The 27,827-nt window shown below is 45.8% G+C and overlaps 1 protein-coding gene across 4 annotated transcripts in view; it reads right to left on the bottom strand.

Annotated features, from left to right (window-relative positions):
* Positions 1-2,879: 2,879 nt before the first annotated feature.
* CNNM1 (cyclin and CBS domain divalent metal cation transport mediator 1) overlaps positions 2,880-27,827 on the bottom strand; it is a 49,414-nt gene continuing 24,466 nt past the window's right edge. Inside the window, exons 2-12 of one of the 4 annotated variants that reach the window (XM_036265369.1) lie at positions 27,249-27,392; positions 23,797-23,937; positions 21,582-21,751; positions 19,839-19,938; positions 19,383-19,430; positions 15,999-16,061; positions 9,562-9,725; positions 6,070-6,253; positions 5,770-5,919; positions 4,076-4,177; positions 3,233-3,319 (exon numbers count right to left, since the gene is read on the bottom strand). In XM_036265369.1, coding sequence (XP_036121262.1) covers positions 3,240-3,319; positions 4,076-4,177; positions 5,770-5,919; positions 6,070-6,253; positions 9,562-9,725; positions 15,999-16,061; positions 19,383-19,430; positions 19,839-19,938; positions 21,582-21,751; positions 23,797-23,937; positions 27,249-27,392 — 1,346 coding nt within the window. In that variant the 3' untranslated portion in view covers positions 3,233-3,239. Of the gene's footprint in view, positions 3,320-4,075; positions 4,178-5,769; positions 5,920-6,069; positions 6,254-9,561; positions 9,726-15,998; positions 16,062-19,382; positions 19,431-19,838; positions 19,939-21,581; positions 21,752-23,796; positions 23,938-27,248; positions 27,393-27,827 lie in introns of all 4 variants that reach the window. The other 3 variants (XM_036265370.1, XM_036265371.1, XM_036265372.1) reach the window with 3 other exon arrangements.

Here is a 27,827-nt window from a genome sequence, read left to right on the forward strand (position 1 = left end):
CCCTAGCCCTAAGCTTTAGTTCTTTAGGGCAGCCAAGTTAAGAAATATATTTACATCTCACACACACACACACACACACACAATTTCATTGAAGCAAAAGTTTCACAAAACAGTATATATTCTTGCTGTGTACAGTGCATTTTGATATTTTCTAGTCCATTCTATTCTGTTATGTCCCATTTCACTAAAGAAATAAAAGTGCTGCCCTGGCCAGTTTGGCTCAGCGGTAGAGCGTCAGCCTGTGGTCCAGAGAGACCCGGGTTCAGTTCCCGCTAAGGGCATGTACCTTGGTTGCAGTTTGTCCCTGGCCCCAGTTGGGTCGTGCAGGAGGCAGCCACTTGATGTGTCCCTTTCACGTCGATGTTTCTCTCTCTCCCTCTCTCCTCTCTTCCTCCCACTCTAGCAGAACAAAAAATAGAAAAATGTCCTCTGGTAAGGATAAAAAAAAAAGAAAGGAAGTGCTGATTCAGACTCTGTGGAATTGATTTTGTGACCCACTAATGGGTTGTAACCCACGACTTAAAACGAATGCTATAAAGGGATGTATTAGTTACTAAAGAAAAACTAACACGTTCTTGCAACAGGCTTCCCTTCAGTGAATACACTGCACACAGTTCTTTGTGTTCTGGGCTTGTCCTCCAGAGGCCAGTTGTCTTCTTGTGTTACTCAGGACCCTGGACTTCATGGATGCATGGGCTGACATCACTCAGGGTGGGTGATTCTAGAACACAGCCCCACCCAGTGCAGCGGAGTACCTCTTAGTCATTAGAGCCTTGAACATGATCACATTTTCCAGGGTCTAACGGACTCTCCACCCCGGGGGATAATCACACGTGGGCTCCACCCAACCTGCATCTCAAAGGAAACCACTTTAGAACTCTGAGATTCAGGGGCAAGGAAAACAGTCACATTCCAGGAAAAGCATTTTCATTTTATTTAAAAATTATTTACAGTTCATTGAGTCTTCATAAATGCTTTATTTTAAAATTAAAATATTTTTTTATTTAACCTGAAGAAAATCGGGGTGGGGGCTTTGGGGACTAGGGGAGAGTGGTGACAGGCTCCTTAGGGATTTTGCAGAGGGTTGGATGGAATGCAACAGCAGTGGCCTGAGCCCTGTGGCCTAAGTGGTAATGTGAGGAAGACTAGCCAGGCAGGCCCCCTTGGGCCAGGGCCAGTGGGGCAAAAAGACTGCATGATGACAGTTCGTACTTGAAACAGTTCCCTGGTTTGGGTCTGAGGCACCCAGCATGGGACAGGGGTGGGTGGGTGTGACCCTTGGCCTATTACTACCAGGCAAGAGTAGGTGTTGGGGGTGGGTGGTCACTGGGGAGCTATCTACGAGAAGTCATGCACTTCTGAGCCTCAGGCAGAGCCAGGCAAGGGATGTGAAGTCAATAACGCATTGCTGGAAAAGGCAGCGCCAGCTGCAAAGTCTACTTCCACATGCTGTGGCCCTCCTGCCTGCAACATCTGCCCTGGTTTGGAGGGGGCGAAGGAATGAAGTTTTGTGGGGTGTAGGCTGTAAAACAGCCTAGGGTGTGCCAAGAATTTCTGAGGACTTCCACTTCCAGCTTTCCCCATCGATTTCAAGGACACTTGCGAAGACCACTTACAATAAAAAATATCTCAAACTGCCAGTGTTCACTTCACTCTGCATTGCAGAAACTTTAGGCTGAAAGTTCTACTTTCAGTTAAAATAGTAGTTTTTAACCTATTGTGGATCTGAGACCTTTGAGAATCTTATGAAAGTGTTAGCCCTCTGGAAAACACGCATAAGAACACATGCACTAGATTCCTATAGTGTTAGGGGTTTCATAGACCCTCTGAAGTCCAACAATGAACCCCCTGGGGTGATGGACCCCAAGTTAAGAACCCCTGAGTTAAAGGTTCCTATGGGTAAGCATTTTCTTTTGAGCTGCAAATAACCCAGAGGAATTATCATGTTTTTATTGATTGAATGGATGTGGGGCAATGGAGTAATGGTTGTGCAAGAAAGGGAGGTAAGCCTGATGGTTTACCCCAGGGAAAAGTTAGGGAATGGTTTGGAGATTCACAGGCAGCATTGGATCAGGGCGACAGATCAGAAAGGGACATGGGTGTCCCAAAGACAACTTTCATTTCCACATTTGCCCTAAAGTTGGCTTTGAGTCCTGATCAGAACTTCTTTATTCAAGTAAATATGTGCAGTCATTCTGCCATCTGATGGTTATGCTTCGAATTGCACCTGCCCATGTGGTGCAAAAAGGTGAAAAAGCAGAGATCTAATATGTTCTTGGAATGAAGTACACATCGCTGACCTGCTGGGGTGCAGTAATGGGTAGGAGTGGGGGAATGGATGACATAGGAGTGACTCTTCAGTGTTCCTGTGTAATGCACACTGAAGTCCATGAGAACTTGCATCCTTGGCTGACCTGGGCACTCTTTGGTTTGTCATGGCTAAACTTGTTTCAACAGCTTAGAATTTTCCATATATATATATATTTTTGCTTTGATTCAAACTTAAAACCTGAAGCTCCATCTCTGGCTCCCAATTGGGTCTCTCTGATCCCTGTTCCTCCTCTTCCAGAGCAGATTTATTGATGGATCGAAAACTGCTGATTGGAAGCCAAAGCAGATGTGTCCCTGGGAAAATCAGTGACTTGAGGTTCCATCTCACATTCTTTCCAATCCAGCTGAGACACACTTCCCAGGCTGCTGGAACACTTACCTAACAGGAAACTGGTCACCAACAGTTTTCTGTACTGTAACTTCATGTGCCAACGTGGCTGGGTCCCACTGCCCTCAAGTTCTGGAGGAATTCTTGGTGCATCTTCTGAGCTAACCTTCATGCTTGCTACTCCAGCCTCCTGTCTGTCAGTGGCACCTTCTGAGCTAAGCTATGCATGAAATATGGCATCAGGGGGTCTCAAAGAACACAAAGGGCTCCAGGGGTCCCCGAGTGGCATTGTCAGCTTGGGGTCATGTCTTCTCCAGTCCCAGACTGCGCTGTGGACAAGACCATTTCCAGCATGTTCCACTGGAGGCATCTCCCTCCATTTTGGCCACTGCAAGGCTCTGAGTCAAACTGGAGGCAATGAGGGGAAGTCTGCCAAACTGACAGGGGTGAAGAGATGGTAAGGGAAGCAGAATGCTGTCACCTGTGGGAGGCCTTGGGGAGAAGCAGATGGTGGGAGGGTGGGTTCTCCCCCAAAGCTCTGGAATGTCACACACCCAGCAAAAGATGTCTGTCTGCCCTGTCATGTGATCAGAGGTGTTAAATTGGAGTTCTCTTCAGAGGCTCTCTCTCCATCAGGTGACCTCTTCCTTTTTCGACCACCTGAAAAACAGTTTGTAAGCTCATGTAATGCCTCAGGATCATGCCTTTGCTATCCTCTGGAAATCTTAGCCCAACTGAGGGTCTATCGTCTGAGAAAGGATTGGTCTCACACCTTTGAATCCCATGAGCCACTGGTGGTGGGTGTAGCTGGAACATTCCCGGGAATACATTCTGTAGCTCTGAAGACCCTCCCGCACTGAGCAGGTGCGGTAATTACATAATTGTCCTCAAGGATGGAGGCACAGTACGTTCCCAGCTCTGTTGTTTTTAGGAAGAGTCTTTTTCACCTTTCCTTTGCCTTTGACTTCCTTCCACGAAAGATATTGCTTTCCTTTCTATTGAGTCTCCTGGACATAATAAATTCTGTCTTTAAAAGGCCAGATAGTAAATATTATAGGTTTTGCAGGCCTTATGGTCCCTCTTGCAATTATTAAACTCTGCCATTGTGTCCATAGATAACAGATGGGTTTATGTTCCAATAAGTCTTTATTTATAAGAACAGGGTGGTCAGGATTGGCCCATCACCACGGTTTGCAGACTTCTGTCCTAGATAACCATCAATTGAATGGGACAGATCTCCAAACTATCAAGAGTGAGGTACCAGCCCAAGCCCTAGGATGGATTCCCATGATTGTACCTCACTAGGGTTTCCAAAAGGAGTCAATGGTACCTCTTCCATGAGTAAGGTACTAATTAATATGCTTTCTCTACTAACCAGTTGGTGGGTGGCTTTTGTCTGGGTGAAGAGATACTCACTCAAGGTTCGCAGCAGCTTCTTGCCCACGGTTTCCTCAAAGTCACTACTGCAGGGGCTGGTCTCTGTATCCAGGGTGATATTACAGCATTCACTATCTGATGCTGAAAGGAGAGAGGAAAGAACACAAATGTTTCTAACCTACACACCCAGGGATCTAGGTGGGATGATTCTGGTTGACGTTTCTTGGCAGGTGAAAAGTTCAAAACCAGAGCTAAGGCAGCAGCGACCCTAACAAGGGAGGGATGCCCAGGAAGCCTTTAGCAAGGGGCACTTTAGTGCCACAAAAGGAACAAGAGACAGAGAGCAGGAGTGGGAATTACCTATTCTAACCCAGTTTGGCAGGAGAGAGAAGAGAACAAGATGTTCTCCTCTCAGCATTTTTGCCAGACAAAAAAGCACATTTGAGGGCACGTGGGGATGTCTCCTCCCTCTATTTGTACAGACCCTGGAAAATCACAGGGCTCTATAACAATTAAGCACATGCTAGGCCCTATCCCACTGAACCCAGCGAGAATTCAGAAAGCCCTAGAATCTCAGAGTCAAGAAGGGGCCCAGGCTCTTACTGCCAAAGCAGGAAGAACCTAACCCGGGAGGCAAAATGGTGTGGTAGACTCTGCACTGCACCCTCAGCCATGAGGCTGAGCCCTTTTCTAATCGATGGGGCAAGTCATTCCCCTTCTCCAGGTCTCAGGGTCCCCATGTGTCACAGAGGGGGATGGAATAGATAATCTCCAAAGACTATCCCATCTCCTCCATTCTTATTCCTTTGATACCATTTCTTGCTCCATGTTTTAGCTACTAAATTCAGTGTGAGTGGGAGAAAAAGAACATCAGTTCTAAATTCAGGTCCTGGAACTGTGATTACGTATGTCCCAGATTTTCTGCATTAGCTACAAGTTAAACATGTTGTCGCACTGACTTTGAAAATCTCTGAGCACTTTCAGGTCACTGCTCTGAACTTGAGGGGCCTTGGACTATGGCCAGGGGCAGGTCTAGAAGGTCGGGCAGGATGATGCAAAGCAGGGGAGTGGGTGTGGGGGCTGCTAAAAGCTCAGAGAAGTATATCTTAGGCACGAACAGAAGGATCTCAGGACTGCTGGGACAGTAGGAGCTCGGAGCAACACTACTGTTGAGACAGAGGCGTCCAGTGTCTTGAAGGGAGGTGATACAGTCTAAGACTTCAGGACAAGTCCTATAGATTACTTCTGGTCTCTGGGCCTCAGGAAGGGAAGAGCCCTGCCAACGAGAGTGATGGCTGACTTCAATGTCCTAATCTGTGAAGCAGGTCTAACAACAATCATGTAATATTTAGAGCACATGGTACCAAGCACTGGAATGTGCCCTCTGTACATGTTAGCTCATCTACACTCAAAGCTACTTTATGAGCTACATGATTTGTATCTATCAACATAAGGAAACTTACTATGTTAAAGTAACTTGTTCAAAACTGCATGGCTCCTAAGTGAAGGAGCCAGGCTCTGACCCAGGTGCAAGCCTAGCTCCGAACACACTATCTTCCCAGAACAATGAGGTAGGATGGGTCCGATGCATTGTAGCTCAGTAGATGTTAGTTTCCTTCCCTGATGGCACAGAGGTGGGACATTTTTACACAGGGTTGGGGTCCCAGGCTCCCCTCACCCAGTGCTTGATGGTGATGACCCCTGGCTCCTTGGGCCCAGTTTCCCTCCCGGACCTGCTCTTGCGGGAACAGCTGCAGGAGGCAGCGAGAGCTGCTGTGTGCTGTGCTCCTTGAAGTCTGTCACATCCTCCTGGGGGAAGGCCATCTCCTCCATCCTCAGGTACACGGCCTCACCAGGGCTTCTCAGCCCATCTGAGCGGCTGCCTGGGGACGACAGTGCGTGTGTCACCTCTCTGCATTGGAGAAGACCCAGGGCTCCATGAGGACAAGACGGCAGCTCTGGACAGCCATGAGGAGGAAGGCAGGGCTGTCCTCACCCCAAGGCAGCCCAGCCCATCTGCCCGACTGACTTACACGGCAGGCTGTTCCTGTTGTTCAGGAGGGTGACAGCAGGCTCATCCTTGGGGGTCTGGGGTGTGCCTCGGGTGGTGGGGGCCTTGGTGGAATCTCCGTCAGTGAAGGCCTCCATGTCGGGGGACTGGGGTGAGCTGTCCATGTGGCAGGCAGTGAGCGCATTCTGGTACTGCTGCCGTGTGATCTGAAAGGAAGGGGCAGAGAGGGGCGGGAGCTCAGGAGGAGATGCCGCCTGCCTACCTAAGTTCAGACGCAGCCCCACCAAAGTGCTGTGGAACCCGGGCCATAGAGGGTTCCATGAACTGGGGGCCTTATCCAAGTTGTACCAGGCCAGGGGTTGAAGACAATGAGGGGACCCTTTGCTTGTTAGCCACCAGAGTTCCCACTGTCATTTTTATTGGCTCTGGACTCTTAAAGTGCACCTAGTAGAGCTGAATCTTCCCCTGAGACCCTGTTAGGATAGAGGGCATCTTTAGTTAGCTGGGTTGTTGCCCAGGTAGAAATTTAAAACACAGGTTTATACCATTGCCAAGGAGCCTCTTCCTAAGGGTCAGTGGGGACTCGGCCAGAGTGGGACCCCCAGCTTGTGCAGAGGCTGAAATAAGAAACCTCTATATGAACAACATAAACTCTGGCAAAACCACAGATGAAACCAATATGTATTTTTTTATGCCTTCCATAGTTATATAGAAATACATTTGATAAATCCTTCAAGAAATTACTGCCAGAAAGAAGTCCCTTTCTCTAGGTAAATGATATACTTCCTTATATTGGATGAGAACTCGAAGATCCACTGTTTCTCCTTTTTACTTTATGAGGAAGCTCACAGATAAATGGACTATTTACTTTCGGTATCAAACTCATCCCTGACAGCTTTCTCACCAAATCGGCTTACAATCTCTTTTCAATCTTTAACTTAAAATATAATTGAATCATTTATTTATTTTTGGAAATCATACATATTACTGGAAGTGCTGTCAATATCCTAAAGAAATGGACCTAGGCATTCGGCCTTCCGATGTTGGTGAACGCTCTGGTGCTAGTGTTAGCAGAAGGGCTGGTTTTCGCACGTAGAGGCTGGGGTACGATGACGGAGCCTTCTGTCTATACAGTGTGTTATGGCTTACAGAGCACTGAGGTATGTGTTATCACCTTTGCTGGTTGTAGTGACTATATGAGGTGGGCATGAGAGATCTTGTATTGCCCATATTACAAGTAAGGGAACAAGGTCCGGAGAGGCTGAGGAACTTGCCTAAGGTCTGGTAGACCCTCAGAGTCCTCGCCAGCGCACTGGGTCAAAGGGCGTGGGTTCCGCCTGGGGCACAGCTATTCACTCTTTGGAGCCAGGGAGATGGAAGGTGAACTGAGAACGTGGAACTCCCAAGTCGTCAGAGGGGAAGCTCCAGAGTAAAAACGGCACCCTTGCAATCCAGATATTTTACTTTAACTCTTGCACTGTACACTGCAAACCTACCTGGCTGGATCAGGCTGCCTTTCACACGCCCACTGAGGTTGCCTCTCACAATCCTTTAGGATAGACACCCCGATAACTACTCTGTAGTTCTGGGGTAAATAGGTCTCCAGAGGACTGATAAGAAGTTGGCACAGGGCTGAATCAAGATCATCATCAAAACCCAATTTTCTAACGTGTCCATGGGTTTTCTAAGGTGAAGCTTTCTTTGGAGTCTTATAGGTTCTCCTGGGTTAAAGGACAGGAAAATATCCCAAGTGACACTTGATAAGCCCAGCAAAGCACCTGATATTATTTGTGGACTCAGCAGCCTATGTGTCCAGAAGTTCACCTTTAACCAGTGTGATGTCTCCTATCATTTTATAACTTCCATCCCTCAAAACAAGATCCTGCAATTTAGGGATTCTGCCACCAGATGGTGATGAGGCATCTTGGTCACAGTTCCGCAAGCCAGATTACGACACCAGCCAAATATTCTTAACTTAATAATGATATTTACAGAACACATTTCAAAATAATAATAGTAATAATAATAATAATAATGGCATAAGGATTCTTTGGTACCTTTATAGGTTATTTACTACTATTAATCACAGCTTGAATCTCTTTCCCAGATAATCACTAGCTATACTTTTCTATCTAATTTTGTAATGTACTGTGAAGTCCATTTACTCCTAGATTTCATAAACAGTTCTGGAACTTCATTCTGTCTGGACAGGAAAAGACCTTACAAACTCTTCCTGCAGCCAGTCACAGGGGCCTCAGCCAGTGAAAACACTCCTTTAGTACAGATCTTAGCTTCCTCAAAAACTTTCTTCATGTTAAAAAAAAAGGGGGGCAGGGGAGAGGTCAGTAAAAGAGCAGTCTACATAATGTCCCTAACAAGTCCATTAAATCAGGTGGGGGGATTTTTAATTTTAGTCTAGGGCATCATCTTAATTTACATTAAAAAACAAAACAAAAGAGAAAACCAACACCAAAATAAAACAAACACTGTATTAAAACAAGGGCTTGACTTGTCAAATTCCCTTCCTTGGAACTAGCCAGTCCAGTCAGAGTTTTTCATCTGCTAACCAGGGAGGGGGCTCTCACCAGATGCTGGATCTGCCGGCACCCAGAACTTGGACTTCTAGCCTCCAGAACTGTGAAAATGAGTGTTTGTTGTTTATGCAGCCCAGGCTATGTTTTTTGTTTGTTTGTTATAGCAGCCCCAATGGACTAAGACAAATGGAAAGACCTGAGAAATAAACCTAACAAAAGTTCCCGGTTCAGATTGAATCCAAATGTCTTCCTCTTGCCGGAAGATGCCAGGAGACATTGCTGCTGACCCTCCTGTCCCATCTCACACCAGCCCGTCTTTGTGCTCAGATCCTCGCACCACCAAGCTCTTTCCTGCCTGTGGTTTCTGTCTTGAACATTCTCCCCACCTTCCTTCTCAGGTCTCAGCAAAACTGTCTCTTTCTCAATCCGATCTGACAACCCTTTCTAAAGCAGCCTCAGTGTATCCCACCACCCTGTTTATTTCCTTTAAGTCATTATCACTACCTGAAATTACCTAGGTTGTATCTATGTGGTTACTTGTTTATCATCTTTCTCCCCCTCTTGGCCTGGGAAGTGCAGAAAGGCAGGAGCTTGCTGTCTTGTTCGCTCCAGTAACTCACCCATGTCTGACAGTGCCCAGCACAGAGCAGGCATTCAGTAGACATTTGAACCACGTACTCATACTGTGACTTTCCATTTCTTTTCCCATAAACCATGTGGCCAGAACTACAAACCAGTAAGAGTTAGCATAGTAGACTTTCTCTTCTCCCATTGTTTCCTAACTCCTTCTGAGGAAGGTCTACAATGAGAGGGCTTCGGGGCTGGAAGCAGTAGGGAGAAGAGTCATGGGCTCTGACTGTCCGAGGGTTAACCTCACTGTCACACTATCTTGGATCACAGGGGAATGGGACCCACATCCTCCCCACTTTCCCAGCCAACTCTGCCAGCATGATCGAGGGGACAGTCCCCAGGGGAATTACCTTCACAAACTGCACGTCGCTGAGGATGTGGACTGAGTAGTCAGGAGTGTAGAGGTTGTTGTTGCTACTGCACAGCTGGGTGTTGCTCCCCCCAAAGTCACTGCGCTCACGATTGGGAGACTCAGAGCGGTTCAACCCGCTGCAGCGAGAAGGGGAGCGGTTTACTACAGATGATGAGGGAGAGGGGAGGTAGAAAAGGCAAGGAAGGGTGGGTGTGGAGAAAGGAGAGGGGACCAGAAGGGGGTGGGAGAGAAAGAGAAAGAGAGAGGTGTTGTTTACTGAAGTCCTGCAGGACTTTAAGGCAAGGTTACCTTGGGTAGTAGAACCAGACCCTCACCTGTCCCATCAGAGCCCAGGAAAATGCCCAGCTGCCCCATTGATGTTTATTCTTTTGAGGGGCAAACACCTAGGACAGGAACTCATGGTTCCACTCTGCTCAGGCGCCTCCTGCTCCCCAAGACCTCAGCCACAGAGGAACTGGGCAGAGGGTGTCATGGACTTATTTGGTTCTGGTTTTTGGGTTAAGTGTTGTGGATAAAAAAAGGGTCTCTGTAATAAATCTGAGCAAAAGTAATCTCACAGGGTGATCAGACCATATATACAAAAAGTTTAAGCAAGCCCTGTCCATTGTTCTTGGGCATCTAGTTTAACACATCTTTGAAATGCCAGAGTATCACCCTTTTGCAGACCCCTCAGAGGCATAACCACCCTGGAGGGAACACATAATCCTGTTAACTGTCCTGTACCTTGCTTTCTCCCATCTTCCCATAATCGACCTTATATTCCCTCCTCAATTCCAAATGTATAAAAGAAGTAGCAAAACTGTCATTCTCTGGAGCATTGTAAGACCTTGATCCCTGGCATGTTGTCAGTTTGGTTCAAATAAACTCTTACAAAAACTTATCTACAGGTTTGGATGTTCTTACATTGACAGTGCAGATGAGGCCCAATTGTAAGCATGGTTAATTATCCCAGACCATGAGAACTTCTACCAGGGTGAGTTATTTTTATATAAACTCCATTCACAAACCTTATTTTAGAAAGGCCAAGATTTGCCCTCAAAACCATCTGTCACAGCATAGATAACCAATCCTCACTGCACTGATGCATTGCAGTGGGGATAACTCAGGTCTGCCCCAACACTGCCTGGGCCCAGGACAAGTGGAGGCTGGCCCACAGACTATATGGATACATATTTAAATCACACTAATAAACTGTTAAAATAGGTTCTATCCTTGTCCTTGACAACCTGGAAAGCCAGGTCCAACTCAGAGTTTTGTGCCAGAAAATAGGGCTGTATGGGGAGGACCAATCCCCAGACCCACTTTTGAATGGGGAATTCTGGGATTTTGGTATTTGAAATGTGGTTTAAGAAGGAAGAACATAGGCTCTGGGTGGGCACATCTCTTTGGCCCTGCAAACCCTTCACTCCACAGAGAGGGCCAGGACTTAGGAGAGCCAAAGTGGGTTCCTCTAAATTGTCGGGCCAGGGCAGGGCACCCTCTAGGCCTAAGCGTTAGGGTTAGGTCTACTTTTCCACTGGGTGTTAGAGAACCAGATGCTCCTCCAGAGCAACCAAGGACTGAGAGGGACAATGATGGTGCCACAGAGAACTGAGTGAAGCACTTAGGTGATTGTAGATGGCATTAGTATTGGTCAGAAAAAGATGCATTTCATTCCTGGTCCCTTGAAAATAAACTGATGAGTTCTGGCTTGGTTAAATCCATTTGTGCTGTTCTCAGGTGGTGGCTAGCTAAGTCAGCTGAGGATGCTTCCCTGGGGCTAGTTGTTATGGCAAATATGGAGTCCTGCAGGAGGGCGGCATGTAAGCGGAATCTGGGAAACCTTGACCTGGTGGGTGTTGTCCTCAGTTCAGTTTGGAACAAGGGGAGAGAGTGTGAGCAGGGCCTGTGGCTTCGATTACCCTGAGAAACAACCATTGCTACTTGATAACCCTCCCTCTGCCTGGTCGGACATGTGCTTCACACACCCCCATCTGTTGTTCCACTTCCTCATCCCTTCTGTCACAATTCAAGATACATTCAAGGAAGAGACAGGGAAACACAGCCCTATCTTATCTACTAAACAACTTCCATCAATAGAAGGTTCTGCCTGAATCACTTCTACTCCCTGCTGGAAACAGAGGCAACAGCTACGACATGGCTGTTTGCCCCAAAGCTCTCCTCACTGACACCCCACACAGGCGCGCTACCCTGCTGTCACTCACAGGGACCTGCATGTCAAAGACAAGCAATATCACTGTTGTGCTGTGAGGGGAAACATGGCTTTTTTTTTTTTTTTTTTTTTAAAGTAAAAACAATGCTATTGAAGGTTTATTATCAATGTCACAAAGGATTCCTAACACCAAAAGATACAACTATCTTACAAAGCTTGGGTCTATAAAAGTAATTTTTTAAAAGGAAAAGGAGCCCTCATTTCATGACAAAGAAAGTCCCAGCTCATCCGAATGTTGTGCAACATCAATGTTCTCGTGCCCCAGAGCCTGACATTCCTCAATAGGTGGGACGCCGATGACTCGGCACTTTGGTAATTGTGCCCATACACGCAGAGGTTTCTGAGCAAGGGACATGGAAATGCTTTTAACAAAAAAGAGAAGAAATCAGTAACAGACGAGTGTCCCAGCAGCATGGCAAACTAGTTCAAGTTGTACAGTTCCCCTTGGCATTTCCTAAGAGCACAGAGGCACAGCTTGGGGGAGCAAAGTGAGGAGGAAAATCCTAACTGTAGTGAAAATAGGTCTAAGAGGGGACAGACCAAACAGTGATTCACAAAACTGACCACAGGACCCCTCACCAGAAGGGAGGCCAAGCAGCCAACATATCCCTTATCAACCCTTGCTCATCATACCCTCAAGCTAGCCCCGAGGAGACAGGGTGGTAGGGGGTCAGGGATTTCTACTCTATACCTCCAAGTGCTGTGGAGAAGTGTGGTAGAACTTATTCTGCAGTCTTTGCCTGCTCAGTCTACATGACAGATCTGTCCTTAATGGCAAATTGGAGTTACTAAGGTTGAGTGGAGAAGACACTGGGGTAAAACTGGGGATGGGGTGGAAGAGGCTTTGCCACCGCTGTTGGGGTTGAATGGGATCTTTTACTCTGCACTGACAGGCAGGGGCCCTGAAAACCTATCCACAGCTCTGGGACTCTTGCTTCACTTTGTGACACCTGTATCAGGAGAGCGATCATAACTCCATCCCAGAAGAATGACCCACAGTACAGAAGAATCCCCACTCTCCTGTTCAGTTTGGGGATTTGAGGGGAAGTGGGGCTCAGTGGCTGCCTGTTTACATCTTTTGGGGCATTCAATGAGGCACAAGGGAGAACAGCCCACTTTGGTCACTGTCACTGTGCCATGGGCCATCTGTGTTCTCCAAACAGCACGGGGGAGTTGAATTACATAGGCTTGCTTATAAGAGTACAAACTAGGGTTATAAAAATGCATCATTCTGGGGTAATATTTAACATCAGACAACCAAATGTCAAAAGCTCTCCGTCAAAGCTACAATGTGATCTCTGCAAATCACAGCCCAAGTTAGGAGCCCAGATGAACCCGCTCACATTACATGGAGCTTTAATGGTTCCCAAATGTTTACTATGCAAGGGCCAACCCAAAGGAATATTTCCACTTACCACGTTTCACAAAGCAAAAAAGATTATTTTTAGGGACTCCTTGTATATTCTGGGAGAAAACTCTATCCTTATCAATCTCAACGCACATTACAGATGGACAATCAAGCACTAAAAAAGAACCCTTGCTGTGGACCTCTCTCGTTCCTCTGTGCTTTTGTGGATTCAGAAGGATTGTGAAATCATCTCTGCTGCTGGGAGAAGGAAGAAGGAATGGATCTCGGGAGAGGGAAAGCTAACTGCAGTGGGCCACATACTCTCAGCGGGTCGATCAGATGTTTCACTTTTAAGTGCAGGCACCTGCAAAGGGGCTAGTTACACCATACACCACATACCACTCTGCTCTCCTTATTTCAAACTGAGGTTCAAAGAGGAGGAAACTCCCTATAAATAATGGTGGCAATATTTGGTGCAGGGACCACTGGCCTCAATCCAGCGTGAGCACCATATTCATTAGCATGGCTGCTTTCAAAATGAAAACAAGTTGCAACCTTCCAAGGGGCAAAAAATGCCTATTTTCAGAGGGGCAGCACAGTCCTGGGCTACGGGAGAGCAGGACCTAAGAGTCTTGGATTCAAGTCCTTATCCCTCTACCTTCTTACTACACCCAAGACACTGACCCAAAGGCTTAATTCCTCAGAGCCTGTTTCCTGCCTTACTATCTCCCAATAATCCCTGCCATCTCCTAAGGTGGTTGTAGGGATCAAATAAAATGATGGTTGCTTTTAAACTTAAAGGCCCTATTAACTTCCAGGATTTATATCCCTCCCTGTGTAAGAAAGATGAGGCTAAGAAATAATATATATCTGTTTTACAAATCGAGTATGGGGCCAGAAGGTGCTCAGGACTGGTTTCCACAGTACTACTATGACTGAGGCTTCTTCTTCTGCGGATATGGAACAGAAGCAACTGTGACAGTAGAAAGGTCACAATATAGGTCCTAAAGATGTCACTCAACTGCTGGGAAGGCTTGGCGGTTGGCAACAGAGGCCAGAAAAAAGAAGGCAGGGAGGAAAGAGCCAAAGGAGAAGCAAGGCATCCTGCCTCTCATCTCCTCCTACTATGCCAGTGTGGGCTCCGCTCTGCAGTTAAACCAACGACTGGAATAAACTGGCCTCGCTCTCACCCCCTTGTCACTCACCTGTCTCCTGTTGGGTTGGAAACCCAGTCATGGAGAATGGGGGGATGGTTAAAAGAGCTCCCAGGAGCACATGGCACCAGAAGTTGGAGGGGAAGTCTCTGTACCTCCTACAGGGTCTGTCCAGCAGGAATGAGTCACCTTCATCTCTGTCTGACACTGCAATACCATGAAGGTTTTCACAATAAACACTGATGAACTGGAATTAACCTTTAGTTTAAATGGGAATTATAATGAACTAGGTTGTCTGATTAACTGAGGGTTAATTTAAAAGGAAAATATACCCTGCTTTCATCTTTTTTTTTTTTTTTTTTTTAATGCTTTAATCTTTTTGGTTGAAAATCTTTTTAAAATGGGCATCTTCTCTTTTGCTGAAACTCACAGCACATTCTTCATTCACCAAGATCTCCCACATGTAAAGGATTTCGAAGGTCTATGATGTGGTCATTTCTAATTTTGCTGGCATTAAGAAGTAGGTCAGTTAGCTGGTAAGGGCACCCACTTGGCATTTCACGTTGACCATACTGCCCTGTGGTCATCATGAAGGAATGGGCTTTCAGAGGCGAGAAAAATTTTATTTCTTGGTGGAAAATCACCATCAAGTGAGAGAGAAAATTTGGTGAAATCTGAGAATGTGGTTAACTTATACAGATAAACATGGGAACCAGATGGTTTTTGATGGGAAAACGTGATTTGGGAGAAAGTAGAAGTCAACATAAAGACTTCTGAAGTTGCAAACTTGGGAGTTTGAGGTCTCACACAGCCTTCTTGAATGTTGAGAGTTTATTCTGCAGAGAGCAAAACATAAGTGGAGTTTTGGTGGCTGGGAATATGGTGGGGCCTCAGAATCATTACCACAGCACTAGGATAAGGGAGACAGATGTAGCGGGTGTGGGGAATTGTGTTCCAATTTCAGAGCAATTTAACAAATAAATTCTTCGTTTGGTCATTACTTATTCCCTGAGCCTAAGAGATCAGCCTCTAGAGATGCAAACAATACAAACACTTAATTGATTGTTCAGATTTATTATATTCTACTCAGTCCTCGAGTTACTGTGTGGCTCTATGAGCAGCTGCTTTACCCAATTAAAAAGAAACTGGTAACTTGTATTTAATTAATGAGAGTTTAAACCTAATGAAAAGTTGTTTTGAAATTTTACAAAGAACATCCTTTGTGTGAACAGAGCCAAATGGAATATGGTCACCACATGGTAACATTACTAGGAAGATAATGAGGATGGGTTAGTGGTTAGCTAAAGGAAGAGACCACATAGAAAGAAAGGTGGAGGAAAAATAGGAATAAAGCATAATATTCCATTATTTATTCCTATTTTTCTCCCGTGGCACTCCTCATTCCTCCATTCTGTAGTCAGATAAATGATGAGGAAGAACTCACACCATCTCTCGCCCCATTATTTCTCCATTTACATATGCAGATACATCCCTGGGAGCTAAATTCACAAGTGACCCCATCAGCCAGCAAGGCCTGGTCTGTATGTGCAAATGAGTGTTAGTTATACAGTGTGCTATGCCTTAGGCATGAGAATGCCTGCTGGGAGAGACTGTTCTTATGTGGGACAGTGACAGAGACCAAAGGCCTCTTGCAAACCTCACTGGATCAATGGGGACCCAAGACACCCATGCATGGTTACCTGGGGAGCCTGCCAGAGAGTCCCCTCTGCTGAAGGTGAAGGTACGAGACACAGAGGCGGGAACTAAAGAGTCAAGGGCCAAGGATTTGTGAGTTGTGAAGGGGAAGAAAAATATAAAAGGAGAGAGACAAAATGTGGTGAGACAGTCTGTTCCTGGATCTTCGTAGCATCACATTTCTCTGCAAAAGGGAATCGTGCCTCTGAAAACATGGAAATCGCACCCTCTTACAAAGTCACTCTCCAGAAAGAGGAAAAGAAAACAGACTTTTCTGAAGGTCTTCCAAAAAAGATGCATAATAATTTCAGAGGGAATCGGACCTGCCAAGGACAAGACCAGCAGTGCCCCGTGGGGAGCATGCACACACAGCATTCTCTCTGAGGCAGCAAATTTGCTGGGAACCCAGCACTGCATTCCCACCAGGCTCTCCCAGCTCCCCAACCAGAGGGCTGAAAGCAGGTGCAAGCTCCTGCTTGGGGAATTCTGGAGGAAGCTGTATGCTGCCTGGGACTCCTAGGAGCTTCCTCTGTGGCCACAGTGCACTGGAGGAACTATATGTTGCTAGAGGCTTGGGAAACAGGAAGAACAGGCAGCATTTCCAGCAATCTTAACATGAATCAACTTGGTGAATTAACTTATAGTCACTTCTTAGCAAGTACAAGTGCTCCAGAGCATTTCTCTTCCTGTCTCCTTTTCTTTCTCTGTCTTTCCCAATAAGGTCTGAAATGGCTCTGGCCGTCACTTGGGGCCTGGGTGGGGTGAGGTATGTAGCAATACTCTAGTCCTTCCCCAATCTTGACCCTGATCAAGTGGTGTTTCTACATGGGAAAATGTCTTCACCTCTGTTAGGTGGTCAATCCGAGTCCCTTCCAAGGAGCTAAATGAGGCCAGTCTGCAAGTGGTGGCACACTGACATAGCTTCTGTGGTCTCATTTGCCACATCAGATGATTTTACTGAAAGGACCATACATGCAGGGAAGAGTGTATGTCGGGAGCTTTATGCTTGATAATCATTTATGCTGATATGAGATATCAAAGAATACTTGAACAGGCTCTTAATGTTGTGAGATACACTGGAATAATAAACCCCATAGGGTCAAGAAGAATCATAGCACTTCTGGGCTGCAAAGTAAATCATACCCTGCCAAGCAATAGACTTGTTCTCTCCACCTGCACAGCCCTGTGGGCCACTTTTCTGGCTACCCTGAGCTCAGGCCCACTTCCTCCACAGTGCCAGGCTCACATGGTCCTCCTGGGTTCCCTGGCAATCAGAACCTATATAAAGGAGACAGTGCTGGCTGTGTTCCCTTTGCCCTGCACAAGTAAGCCAGAGAGACTTACCTGTTACCTCAAGTTCAACTCTGAGGTATTGGTCACAGGGCAGTGTTCTGACAAACGTGTCATCCCATTTATCACCCTCAAAGGCTGATAGGACTACAGGCTGGCTTCAAGAGCAGGGGTAGTTTGCTAGAGTGAGACCCTAAAAGAGTTTACTGACTTTTGGCTCAGCCTTAAGCTCTCCCTCGACCCACAGGCCAAGGTTCTTGGCCAGTGAAAGATCTGGGTGGCTGGACCCGGGGCTGAAAGTCCACCATGGACGACTGAAGGGTGTGGCAGTCTTTCTAGTTATTTCACACATCACTAAGTGGGGAGGGCTTGGGGGGAGGATGCAAAATGTCTCTATACCTCTACAGACTAATTAAAATTTTTTTCCTCCTGAAGATTTCTAAAGATGCTGGGAAGTGGGGAGAGGAAAAGAGTATAATGCTTCCTTCTGGTTAAACAGCTCTGAAGAAGGGACCAGGGTTGTATACTCTTGTCTCACTGATGAAATGGAAGGATTCTAGTGGAAGAAACTAGAGACAGGAAGGAAAAAAGAAAAGACGGAAACCAGATAACATCTTCCTATTACTTTAAAAATAATTTTTAAAAAATAAGGTCATCTAAATTAGGTGGGCTGGGGAGCCTTATGAAGTTCTTTCTCCCCAGAGTTCCCACTTCTTTTGATCTTCTGGAAGAGTGAGAACAGAGCCAACATGCCTAGGTAAGATTTAGAATCCTGGGAAGTTACTTTACCTTGAGCAGTGTGATGGGTGGAAATCCCCTTTAGAGAACCAAGGCTTACCCAGTCCTCTCCCACCCAGAGTGCTCGCTCTGAGTACTGATACTTCCTCCATCGATCTTACTTGAGATTTGCTGGTCTATATAAGTACACTAATGAACTGGGTTTTTTATTTTACTGAGCTCCTTCAACTCACGTTGGGCCACCCCTTGGATGTGGGCAGCTACTCCAATTTCATTTCAGCCCCATGCCGGGCTGGGATGTGAAATTACACCATAAATTGTTCCAATATTCCCACATAGAGATGCATTCTGGAACGTGATGGATCTCCAAACTGCATTGCATTGTGCTGTTGTGAACTAGTCAGGGCACCAGAACGCATTTGTTAGTCACCAACTTTCTGGATGATTTGGAGCAAGTCATTTCTTTAATTTCTCCATGTTAAAACAGTTATCTATCTTTCATGAGCCAGGGACTGATATCAAGCTTTGGGACACTGAGAAAGCCAATATAAGATGCTCCATAAAATGTTTTTATGATAAGCAAAAACACCCCATTGGCATTAAAATAGTCACTTTGAACAATAACAGCTGAAAGTAACGCAAAACTCAGACCAGTGAATCAAAAAAATTCTAGAGAAATAATTGTGTCTGGATCACACTTATATCACAGTAAATGCCATGCCTTCTAAATACAAGTGCAATAGTTCTATGCAGGAAACAGCAAGTAGGTAGAGCACAGAAGAGGCAGAGCAAACCAGCCAGCAGCCCGTGCCAGCCCCCACCATCAGCATGCACAACCAGCTGGTAGACACCTCTCCACCAGCTGAGTTGTGGCAAATGAGGAAAGAGAAGCAGATAAGCAACATATTGCACCAGCCTGGGACCTATATCCCAAGATCTTGCAGTCACTTCTTATTAATCCCACAGACACACTACGGCATATTAGGTTTTTAAGTAAAGGCCAGGGGGCGAATTATCACAGCAGAGAAGGAAAGGCCGAACCTCCATTAGAGCACGCAAATCACCTGCATTCCCTGGCAGGTGACAATAAATGGTGCCTCCCCTCACAACCTCCCTCCCTGCCATTCATCATTTGCACATGAGCAGAGCAGCAGCAGAAAACATTCCAGACACAGAAACTAAGCCCCTGTAGTCTGTGGGTACCTGGCAAGAAGCAGTGTTCCTGGCAGAGCATTATAGAGAGGCTGCCAGAGTTTGTGTTAGCCCCAGCCCAGGCTCAGAGTGCTCGGTCCAGGTCCCCAGAGGGGGAGGAGGCAGGACTACGATGGGGAGCACGAGGGAGGGGTTTGAGAAATACATACGAAAGACAGAGGATCCAGTCAGACTTCCCAACTTCCGCACATCGTTATCTAAGGACAGAAGGATGCAATGTGTTTCAGAAACAATTCAGAAAGTACACCTTCTTATGGGAATTCTCCCTCTTCTGCCCCACCCCCAGCACCAATGAACCCTGAAAAAAACCCCAAAAACCAATCAAATGGAAGTGTCAAAAGAAAAATAAACTTGTCTTTTCATACTAAAAAAATACCACTATCCATCCCTAACACTCGATAACACTACTGTCTACTGTGTAATTCCACAAACGCTCTGAATGATAAACTAGTCTTATTCCCACTTCATGGAGGAGGACACTAAAACCCAGGAAGTTAAAGGGCTTGTCCAGGGTCCCTAACAGGAGTGAAAAGGTGAACCCAGCTGCTTTTTTTCTACAATATCCCTGCTTCCCCCAATGAGCTATGGCTTGGAAACTGGAGTACCTGAGCAAGAAGTGGTCATGATGGCTGGGACACCATAGTAGGTGAAGGCTCCATTCTCGAAGCGAAGGCCTTCCTTACCAACCTCCACCTCCACTTTCCCCTGGAGAAAGAAGGAAGTGTACTAAGGGTGTATGCGTGCACTTCCAGTTCTACTAATCATTACTACCCTAAGCCTCTGTCTGGGTAACAAGTGGGCTTCAGATCTTATCTCAGGGAAATGTGAATTCTGTCCAGATTGACCTTTCAGAAATAGCACCTCCAACTTCAGTAGCCCTTTGCAATAAAGTGTTTCGTTCATAAAGCAGCATCTAGTCCTGAATAATCTCAAGCTCTCCTTGCACGCTGTCATGGCCTTTCCACGGTGCAGGTCCAGGCACCAGCGGGTGCAGGACCCTGTGAACTGCCTCACTGGTTTGGTCTGAGATATGACCATCTCTAAATCTGGATGAAATAAAATCTGACTCAGATTCTGTGCAAAACTGGTTTAATTCATCACCACTAGGAATGACAGCTTGTGTGTAGCATATAGTGTGTATCTATGGGCCTGACATTGTTATATGCACGGCATGGATTTTCATTCCATTGGTCCCACAACCTATGCGGCCCATTCTGTTTTCACCTCCAGTTCACAGAGGAATCAATTCTGAGGCTCAGAGAGGTTAAATAACTTGGTCAAGGTTAGTTAGGAAGTGGCAATATTGGAATTTCAAAGCCAGATCTTTCCAATTTCTGAATTTATACTCTTGCCACTACATTTTACTTCCTCCAACTTTGATTTGAAAACAGTTAAGTTTATAAGCATAAGACAGTCGATTGCGTAGTTTCATTGTGTAATTTAAAAACACAACAGATCTTGATTTCCAACAGTGAAGAATGCGACTCCATTTGTTCAGGCTACAATGAAGAATGGGCGTGAGGCACACCATCGTGTCAGAGCAGAATGCAGGTGGACAGTGACAAAACAGAGGCCACTTGTAAGGTACTGTAAGTCTAAATCACTGTTATTTAGGGTTCACGAGACACTGTTGGGAAGAGACGCAATGGTGACAGGGCTAGCGCTGGGCCAGGCCAGGCAGCCGGCAGTATCCAGTGCTGGAAACAATGCCCGGCTCTTCTTTCCCAGCCCATCCAGGCACACAGGGCAGAGGTGGCCGTACTTATGTGAGTACCGGGAAGATGCTGCACCTCTTTCACTCAGTCATTAATTTCCTTCCTGGTCCTCTTAGGAGAAGAGTCAAGGGACTGAAAAGGCTGAAATGTTCCAGAGAAAGTGGATGTGCTCTGTGCACATCCAGGGAGCAGAGTAAGGACCAGTGGGTGGAAGTCAGTGATGATGAGATTTCAGATGGATAGAGGGAAAGCTTTAATAAGTGTCTGAAATTTGGGTGAAGGCACGGGACGGCTCCACTTCTGGACATGGCCAAGCAGAGACAAGAAGGTGTTAGGGATTCTCTAGGTCAGCAGTTTGGAAGTTCAGACACAGAGCCCCTCTGCTGGAGAGGTACCCGCCACATCCCACCACAAACATCCCTGAGTGGTCAGACTAAAGGCCATCAAGATCCCAACACTCCCGGCACCACTTGGCCCCTTCTGTGGGTCATTAACAAACACCCACCCAACCTGGCCTTGATCCCAAGGCAGCCAGCTAGATCTTGGAACCTGGCACTGGTGAGGCATGGCCATTCCACTCCTGCCTAGGGATGCCCTGTTTGTCCTTAGAGGGCCTCTAACTTTCCCACTCACCTGGAGAAGCAGCACAAAATAGTCCACAGGGCGGCTGCGCTGGTAGAGGTAGTGTTCCGGGGCTTTTTTGTTCTTTTCATCAAACTTCAGCTCCTGGATCACGTTGGGATGTTTCAGGAGCCGGAGAAGGATCTTCTCCGAAAGGTACAGAGACTTAAAGGGCTCCACTTCTAGGGGAGAGTGGGAGGCAGGAAGTCGGCAGCTGGGAGGAGTCAAGGTGGGCACAACCAGGGCATGTGTCTGGAGCCACCTCCATTTGTGCTCCAGGAACCCAGCTGGAAGGGCTCTTGTGACTCCCTCGGGTGAGGGACAGGGGTCTTAAACCCAGGTGTGCGTCTCAAGCCTTCTCCATAATCCCTGGGGATGTGTGTCTCTGCACTGGCATCTCAGGAGAAACAGGTCACCATTTTGGAAATATCAACTTTGTTATTAATTTTCTACTTGATTTTATTTAAAGATGCACAATCTTGCTGTTTGTGACAACATGAGTGAATCTGGACAACATTATGCTAAGTGAAATAAGCCAGACACAGAAGGACAAACTGCATGATATCACTTATATGATGAATCTAGAAAAGTCAAACTCATAGAAGCGGAGGGCAAAAGGCTGGTTGCCTAGGCTAGTGGGAGGGGGAACGAGAGGAGGAATTCGTCAAAGGGTATAAATTCTAGAGATGGACTGCACAGCACAGTGCCTACAGTTAATGATACTGTGTTGTATATTCAACATTTTGCAGAGATTTTATGTTAACACAGAAAAATAATAATAAATAAAGAAGGTGGGAGGAAATTTTTGGATATATTTATGGCATAGAATGTGGTGATGGTTTCACAGGTGTATACTTATCTCCAAACTAATCAAATTGTACACATTAAATATGTACAGTTTTTTGTATGTCAATAATACCTCAATAAAGTGGTTAAATAAAACAGAGTTGGGCATGGATAAGTAAGCATGTGAACAAAAAGCCTGTACTGCTATAATCAAATGAAAATAGAGAGAATTTGCCCAGCCGGTGTGGCTCAGTGGTTGAGCATCAACCCATGTACCAAGAGGTTGCTGGTTTGATTCCTGGTCAGGGCACATGCCCAGGTTGTGGTCCCCAGTGGGGGGCATGCAGGAGGCGGCCAATCAATGTTCTCTCTCATCAATATTTCCCTCTCTCTCTCCCTCTCCCTTCCTCTCTCTCTAAAATCAATAAAGAAAAAAAAAAGAAAATAGAGAATTTAATCTGACTTACTTGTATGACATATATCTGTTAAATGAAATAAAAATTCCAATGGTAATTATTTAAGTGATATGTTCTCAAGAATATGAAGCATTCTTGTATCAGATTCATATATTAACAGATATTATAATATGTTACATTATATCATGTTATAATTTTAAAGATAAACCTGCTTTGCTCTATGAAATCAAACAGTCAGTAGTTAAAAGAAATCTGTACTCAGAACTAGGTAACATGTTGAAAACTCTACTTTAAACAACTGCAACATAAAGTTTTCTACTTTTTAACACCTGGAACACTACTAGTACTCATTATATACTCAATAGTCATATGCTGGATTAATTAAATACTGAACTTTGCAATGGATGTGATTGTTCAAGGTCCGCACATTAACTGGGCATGGGTGAGAAGGTCAGAGGTTCAAAGACAAATTACCTTCTTCATAAGTTTATCTTTGGAACCTCCCCCCCACCCCACCTTTTTTTTTTCTTTCTGAAGATCCCACGATTCACAACCCACTTCTGTATTTTAAGAACTCACATCTCACAGGCCTATTTGGCCTCTGGAGGGTACTGGACCCCAGGGCTTTGTTGCTGGGAAGGACGATGCCTTTCCCTCCCCCACAAATCCTCTGGGCACCCCGACTCCAAAGGATGGAGGTCAGCCTCTGTCTCCCACCAGGAAGCAAGTGGATGAAGGGAAAAGTACAGTAGTGGTTTCTTTAGCTTTTTTTTTGAGTAGAAGAGAGACAAACTGAGTTGGGTTGTGCTCACTCCTTCCCTAGAAGATCAGGTTGAGGGCTGAAACGGACAGTATGTGGCATCCTGCCTCCCTTACCTAAGGCAATCTCCTCTCCTGGAACAGTGGTTCTCAGTCTCACATTGGAATTAGGTCACAATGTATTAAAAATGATTGGTGCCAGGATCCCTCCCTCCAGATTCTGCTTTACATGCCTGGGGTGGAGACATGGGTCGGCAGAGTCATACCTGTGGCCATGAAGCGGTGTGTGGCCAGCAGAAGCTGTGGCGAGACCTTCACTCTCATCTCCGAGTCAGAAAGCTTAAACAAGGAGAAGTCATGTCGCTTCCTCTCCCGGTGTGGGACCCTTTGCTTTTTCCGATTGTCGGCTGTGGAGCACAGGGGACAAATTGCGGCTATCTCAGAATCACTGTGGGTTTTTGGAGGTTTTCCCAGAGTTGTGCAGGACAGCTAGATCCTCTGAGACCGTCTGAATTTCTGCAAAGTATCAACTGTAGGTGACATTAAAATACCTCTCCCAGGGAGTGGAAGGATGTTGATAAGGGACAGAGGGTGGAAGATGTTACAACTTCCTCAGTCTTTTTTTTTTTTTTAAACACTTTGTTAAGCTTTATTGCACAGACTAACACCTGGGTTTCCTGGACTCAGTAATACTAAATTAGTGGCTTCTTGCATCAGCTCCTGCAACTGTCCTATTTGTTTGTCACGAAAGTCATGAAGCTTCTCTTCTGGTAGGGCGGCTCCAAAACATGCTTTTTGAGTTGAAGTTTGGCTGTTTTCATTAGCTTGTTGCCATAGCACTGCTGCATATGCCACGCAGAACGGTGGTCATCTTCCTCCTTCCCGGGGCTCTGGGGAGAGGCAGTGGCCCCGCCCTCTATTTTCACTTAGGTGGTGCATGGTGGAAAAGGGGAAAGCTGGCCTGGGGCTCCCAAGGTCAGGGTTCTAGAGCTGGTTCCCTACTTAGGAGCTGTGCAACCTCTCTAAGCATCAGAACGTTTGTTTTAATCTATATAATGAGGTTAATAATTAATAACTCTTCTACTCATCTCATGCAATTATTATGAGACTCCAACCATAAACTATCTGTGAAGTACTTACAAAAAGGCATTCAAACATCAGGGACCAGCATTCTCAGCATCAAGGGGTTTGGGAGTCCGAGGGGGCTTCTGCTCCACCCCTCTTCTGTCCCCAGAGCTGGGCTCACCTGGTCTCTTCCTGCTGATTTAAACACACTCTGAGCAGAACATGAGGCATGCCACCGAGGGGGATGCACGGTCCTCCTCTTCCCACTCACAATTCTCCTGCTTCAACCTTGGCCTCTCCGGGGGGAGAGGAAGGGGGAAATAAAGGAAAGGAGAAGGGAGAGGAAATGGAAACAGCCCTGTAACCTACCAAGACAGGTTCTCTGGGCAGGGTCCCCAGGCAGGACCTGAAGGAACTCCAGAGAGCCTGTGATTATTGTTCGAGAAAATTTTCTTTTCCCAATTTATTTTTCTCCCCTCTTTTTTTTTTTTTTAATTTGTCTTGAAGAATATTTTTTGGGGGGATAAAGGAAATGTTTTCTTTGGTCATTTCTCTTTCGCTTTCTCAGTTTTGAGTAGAATGTAAAAACTTCCAGCCTCTCTCACCTGTGCTAAGAGGAACAGGAAAAGAGGTTCAGGTTTTCTCCAAACTTGGCCAAGAGAAAAACAGGGCTGTGGGAACTTTCAGTGCAGCTGAGTGGACCCCACAGAAATGAAAAGGGATGAACCCCGGATATGGACAGCCAAGGCCCAGAATCTGGCTGCCTGGGACTCTCCCCCTCCTCTTGGTGCCTGTCTCAGCCACATGGGCTGGGTCTCCTTCTAGAAGGGAGAAAGCCCTTCCACACCACAGCTCTCCGCAGGCCTGCCTTGCACTCCGGGCCCTGCTTGAACTTCTTTTTCTCAGGTTGCAACAGTGGTGAGATCCAGAGCCAGCTTTCCTGTGGGTCAGGGTCAAGTGAAAAGCAACACAGTACTCCCTGCTCCTTGTACTTCTCAGAGCTTTTAAGAAATCATTCCAGAAGCTTATTTACAGGGGTGGGAAAGCCCTACCCCTCTCTTTTAGAAAGAGAATCAATTGCTCAGCAAAAGAGTAGCAAATACTAGGCCAGTTCTTTTGCTCTCGCCAGTGAGCAACTTTCTGATTTGCATGATATGTTTGTCTAAATATCCCTCTTCCTCCTCCTCCAGAAGGACACTAAACATTTCATCATGGAGAATCATTTCCCTGACCTCTTTCTTCATTCTTTTTATTTTAATAGTGAGTGTTTGGAGCATTGAGGTTGCTAAAACAAATGCCTGAGGAGGAGCTCACACATTAAGACTACTATTCCTACTATGACACTAACACTTCAGTGTGAATGTCTTCAACAATATATTTATGGAGACTCTTGGGAATTCTAAGTCAAGAGTGGTGGGCAGAGGGGAGAAGGGACTGGTGAGGGAGAGGTCAATTCCTATTTGAAGAAGACGGGCCTGGCCAGGGCATCACAGCAAACCTGGTATATTCTGTCCAGACCTGGCCTACCTTTTAGGTTTGATCTCTTCTTAGTCCAAAGGGAAGGCACTTTTTCTGCACCACTCTCTGCCTTATAGTATCAATGCTTTTTCTACTGGGAGGTAGTTTTTGAATGGCTTCTTCTAGCAAACTAAGGACAGGGGTCTGGACTGGGTTACCCGTGGGGAAGAGAAGAGATTGCTGTCCCACAAGGTGGAATTTGGAGGAAAGGCCTCCTGGCCTAGGGACTCCCATGGCTTTAGATAACACTCCCATTCTAGAGACGAAGCGCTGTCTTTGTAACATTTGCAAGCAAAGCTTTGATAAGGCTCAGTAACCAAAAGTAGTCACTTTCTGCATGAAGGAGTCCATATTGTTCCTGAGGGGGAGGAGGTAGGAGGATGAGGAGACCAGAAAGAAGGGAGCAGGGACAGAGCAGGGATAGGAGCCAGGGGGTGGGGAATGGAGAAGGGGAAACTAGGTGGTAGGGCTGAAAGAGCAAAAGGGAGAAGAGCAGTGTGTGATAAGGGACATTTTAAGTTTGGCTTGGGCTTCAGAGCACAATCTCAGGACAGTCTCCACTGCCCTCTGAGATATACTTTGCTTCCTTTAGTTCCTCTGTCACCCAAAGGCCAGGAGGTCTCCTTTTCATGGTCTTGGTTCCTGCAGGTCCCCTCCTGATAAACATTTAGCTAGCACAGTGATTTTCAACTGGTGTGTGCTGTAAGAATTTTTAAAACATGCAAAATCTTACCATTTAAGGGGCACTAACCTCTTTTCCCTTAGATTATCAAATAAAAAAATGACAAAAGCCAACACAATAGCCATCCGGTGTGAGTGAATCAAAAATACACTTATTTTTTTTCATCAGATCAACAAAATATATATTTTTGTGTGCCAAAGAATTGTAGCAATTAGTTTATGTGTGCCATGAGATAAAAAAGGTGGAAAATCACTGCACTAGCATGTTCTCAGGGACTCAGGGGTAATTCAAGCCAGGGTACCTTGCGTGCCAGCACATGGCATTAGGGGGTTGACACAGTAATGCATGGGCTTGTCATGACACTCTTTCACACTGCATATCACACTAAGCCAGCTCTGAGAGTTACAGAGGAAAAGAAGATGACCTTGGACAATGCCAAGGCCATGCACTCACTGTAGAGGTCGGTTTCATCCAGGATCTCTGACTTGATGATCTCCTCTATGATGTCCTCCAGTGTAACAATACCCATCACCTCATAGAAGGGGTCTCCTTCGCCCTCATTATTCACTCGCTGAACAATGGCCAAGTGAGATTTTCCTACAGAACAAATGAAGTCACAGTAAGACATCTGGGATATTTTCAGAGACCCTTCCTTATGAGAAAATGGCATAAAGCTGCTTTCTATCTAATCTCAGGACTGAACCCATCCAGGACCTCCTTAAAATATGAAGTTTGTATATAAGCTTCTATAAATGCAAACCTTATACTTTTACATCTCTGTTTCCTTTTAGGAAAGTTACCTAATATATGGGGTGAGCAAAGGTAGGTTTACAGTAGTTCGTATGGAAAAAGAAATGCATAGTTATGATTATTACAACAGATTTATTAACTCTGTGTTTTGTGTACCCACAACTGTAAATCTATTTTTGCCCACCCTGTACACAAATTTTTTTTCTTTTAACTTTCACATATTAGCAAGTACAATTGACCTTTGGACAATGTGGGGATTAGGGGCACTAACCCCTGTGAAGT

This window comes from Molossus molossus, unplaced genomic scaffold (assembly GCF_014108415.1).
Source record: "Molossus molossus isolate mMolMol1 unplaced genomic scaffold, mMolMol1.p scaffold_m16_p_17, whole genome shotgun sequence".
NCBI lineage: Eukaryota > Metazoa > Chordata > Mammalia > Chiroptera > Molossidae > Molossus > Molossus molossus.